At 44.5% G+C, this 3190-nt stretch overlaps 1 protein-coding gene across 1 annotated transcript; it reads right to left on the bottom strand.

The window, feature by feature from the left end:
- Positions 1-607: 607 nt before the first annotated feature.
- unc50 (unc-50 homolog (C. elegans)) lies at positions 608-2826 on the bottom strand. The gene is made up of 6 exons (XM_037696346.1): positions 2726-2826; positions 1788-2059; positions 1585-1705; positions 1367-1506; positions 1179-1286; positions 608-1102 (listed from the first exon to the last, which is right to left on the bottom strand). The coding sequence occupies exons 2-6, from the start codon at positions 2053-2055 to the stop codon at positions 966-968; spliced, it is 774 nt and encodes a 257-aa protein (XP_037552274.1). The 5' UTR covers positions 2056-2059; positions 2726-2826; the 3' UTR covers positions 608-965.
- Positions 2827-3190: the final 364 nt, after the last annotated feature.

Genomic DNA, 3190 nt, shown 5'->3' with positions numbered 1-3190 from the left:
CCACCTAAAAACAACAAACTTGACAACTCAGTCAATATTAGGTTTTGACCTACACTTTGGTGTGGCAGTAGTTGAACCAGTGGTCAGATTTTTAATGAAACTTTCAGGAAACAAGCCCTGGATGTGGCTCTACAGTTCAACTCAACATGGCTGCCACAGCCAAATGACCAAACAGCTATAACTCAATCAGCTGCACAGCTACTGAGCTAAACGATGTGGCAACACCGACTCTGATTAGGAGGCTGGAGTCATTTCCAACATCAACACACAGACGTTGTTTGGTGAGGGCAGACTGTTTGAACACTCATCACTGAAGAAAATGTCTTACCTGCATCACAGACATGAACAGAGTTATGAAGTCATAATCTGCAGCAGAATAATTTCACAAGGAGTTTATCTTTATTCTTTATCTTGCAGCAGTCCCAGCTGAATGCATGCAGCTCAAAAACTCACTAATCTCTCAACCCTCATGACTCCCTCCTGGTCTCACTTTCATCGCACCTAACTCCATTCAACTTCTGCGTCTTCTTCTTCCTGTACATTTTATGGCACTTGACAAATAACTTGCGAACATCCAAACTGAGGTTGTTTAATTAATCAAAGCCTTTATTGGAAGTGAACATCCATCACGTTTCTCCACTTCGTCTTCTCCTCAATAAGCAGGTTTTCAGTCTTTTCTGTCTTAATGAAAACAAACAAATTCAAGTTCTCCTCAGAAAAAGTATTTACAAAAAGAATATTGGATAAAAGTCCCATCCGTCTCCTTGCTTCTGCAGCTGGACCAAACGTGTCTCAGTTTATGGACCGGGGATCCAGATCAACAGTAGAGTCCACCAGATCAGCGTCAGTCTGGTCCCGGTCCACCAACAGGAGCTGGATTCTTTATCACTTCGATGTAGAGCCAGAAACAGGTTTCACGTCGGCTCAGGGCCGATTTGCGTCCAACACACAAACCCAAACCTCTTTTACTGGACTCTGTATTTATAAAACCAGCAGAGACCCTGGGTGAAGTTCCAGCCCAATGAGACGGACAGGACGTAGAGGAGGCCGAGCAGAGCGAAGGGGTAGAGCAGCACGGCGGTGTTCGTCAGAAAGGGCAGAGCTGCGAGGACGGAAACAGAAAACTCAGACGTGCGTTCAAACTTAACCGATGTGAAGCAGGAATGTGCGACACCTACTGTTGTAGCCCAAGAAGGTGATGTAGAGATAATAACCGATCGCGATGAGCCACAAAGTGTTCCCCACAAAGTAACCCAGGAACCAGTTTGAATTTATCACCACCACATCTGGAACAGAAATAAAAACACTGGACTTGTCTGCACCCAACAACGGTTTCATGAAATGGGCTCAGCCACGACGAACTCACGGTTAATAAAGAAAAGCTGCAGGAAGTGCAGGATGACTAGAAGTGGGTAGAAAGCGTTGAGGTGAACATCAAAGGCGTAGCCCCACTCCACGTCAAAGTTTCTGCTGGGATGTTTCAGCAGATATCGGTTAGTGATAAACCTGGGAGAGAGAGCGGAGAAAAATGAGCCTGGACTTTACTGGGAGGCGTTCAGCCATCTGAGGAAACCTCCAACTCACCACATGAGGGTTGATATGAGCAGACCGACCCCTATGCAGTCCACGAAGACCACCCACAGCAGCAGTTTCAGGGTCTCCACTGCCCCCATGTCCAACACGAGACCAAAACCTATCGTGGACACTGCACAAAACAAGCAAAGACGACATGAGCACAGACGGACGAACGCCTACACACAAACAATTCCATTAATGAATGAGATTACCACACAGCCAGATGCTGAGCAGGACCAGGAAGGCCGGATCGTCCCGGGCCCACTGGTCCTTGGTTTGCTTCCTGTAGTGGAAGTTGCGGTAGACCCTCTGCGGCGACGTGAACAGGTAAAACATCTGCCACAAGGCAAAGTCAAAGTCCATCTGCCTGAAATGGAGCAGCCGCCGCAGGTACTTGTAGCGCTTGGCGCCGGCCGTGTGGCGAGCGGCGTCCCTGGCGCTGAGGGCGCCGTTGCTGTGCTGCGAGGTGGTCGGCAACATGGCGCTGGAAAACAGAACAGCCCATGAAATCATCTGACTTTAACCGTCACCTCACAAAGCCTCGTGTTCAGAGCTGATGATGGGAATTCACATTTTCAATAAATGGCTAAATAAACTTTAAGCATCCAAGATCTTAAATGGGACGCCTTCGTTTTTTACAAGTACTGCTAATAAAACTGTCACTGCTTTTAATGTGGTAATATGTAAAACATGTGTGGTTTAAAGACAGTAACTCCATAAAACAAAGTAAAGTTGTAGATCACGCCCATGTTGTGGTTCGTACTACCAACCAGTTCACTAGTTCTTTCTAATTTCAAATGGAACAGTTTGAACACTTGTTCTCCGTCAGGATTTCTTCAACATTACTGCTAAGAAACAAAAAACGATTTAAAAACAGGATAAAACATGAACAATAGAGCTAAACATCAATCACTAAATACATATACAGCAATAAAACGTGTTAAATACAACTATAACAGCATTACTCTTTTCATACGGTAAATATTAACACATTTATTTTTATAGATGTGACGCTGTTGTTTACAACATGTAGCTTGATGCTAACGGCTAAGACATAAAAACTTTGGCTTCTTTGTCAACAACAAACGAACAGAAACGCCGCCATGATGTTTTACTGGATGAAAAACTCACTAATTTTAAAAAAGTTTACCTGTTTTTTGTTTATTCCTTCACGGGAAAGAACAACAACCTCCTCAACCCTACTTCCTGAACCGTCGCGAATGTGTACACGTAGATGCTTCCGGTAAACGCCCCGATGCATGATGGGATATGTAGTTTAGGCTCTCCAGACGTCAAACCCGCAAAATTAAATTTAAAAAATACACTGTGATAAAACGCGTTTAACTAATGCATTATTCAGTATAAATGTCTCCAATGTCTCAATTATTTTATTAGATTCGGGTCTGAACTACGTACTGTATTCACATCAGTGTGAAGAAGACAAAGGAGATGATTGTGGACTTCAGAAGGAACAAAAACATCTACACCCCCCTGAACATAAGAGGATCTGCGGTGGAAGTGGTCTCCAGCTACAAGTACTTGGGTGTGCACCTGAACAACAACCTCAGCTGGAGCAACAACACCACCAGCCTGATGAAGAAAGATCATCAGAGAC

This window comes from Nematolebias whitei, chromosome 23, assembly GCF_014905685.2.
Source record: "Nematolebias whitei isolate Nwh7 chromosome 23, NemWhi1, whole genome shotgun sequence".
Classification (NCBI taxonomy): domain Eukaryota; kingdom Metazoa; phylum Chordata; class Actinopteri; order Cyprinodontiformes; family Rivulidae; genus Nematolebias; species Nematolebias whitei.
This window is presented reverse-complemented; position numbering and strand designations above follow the sequence as displayed.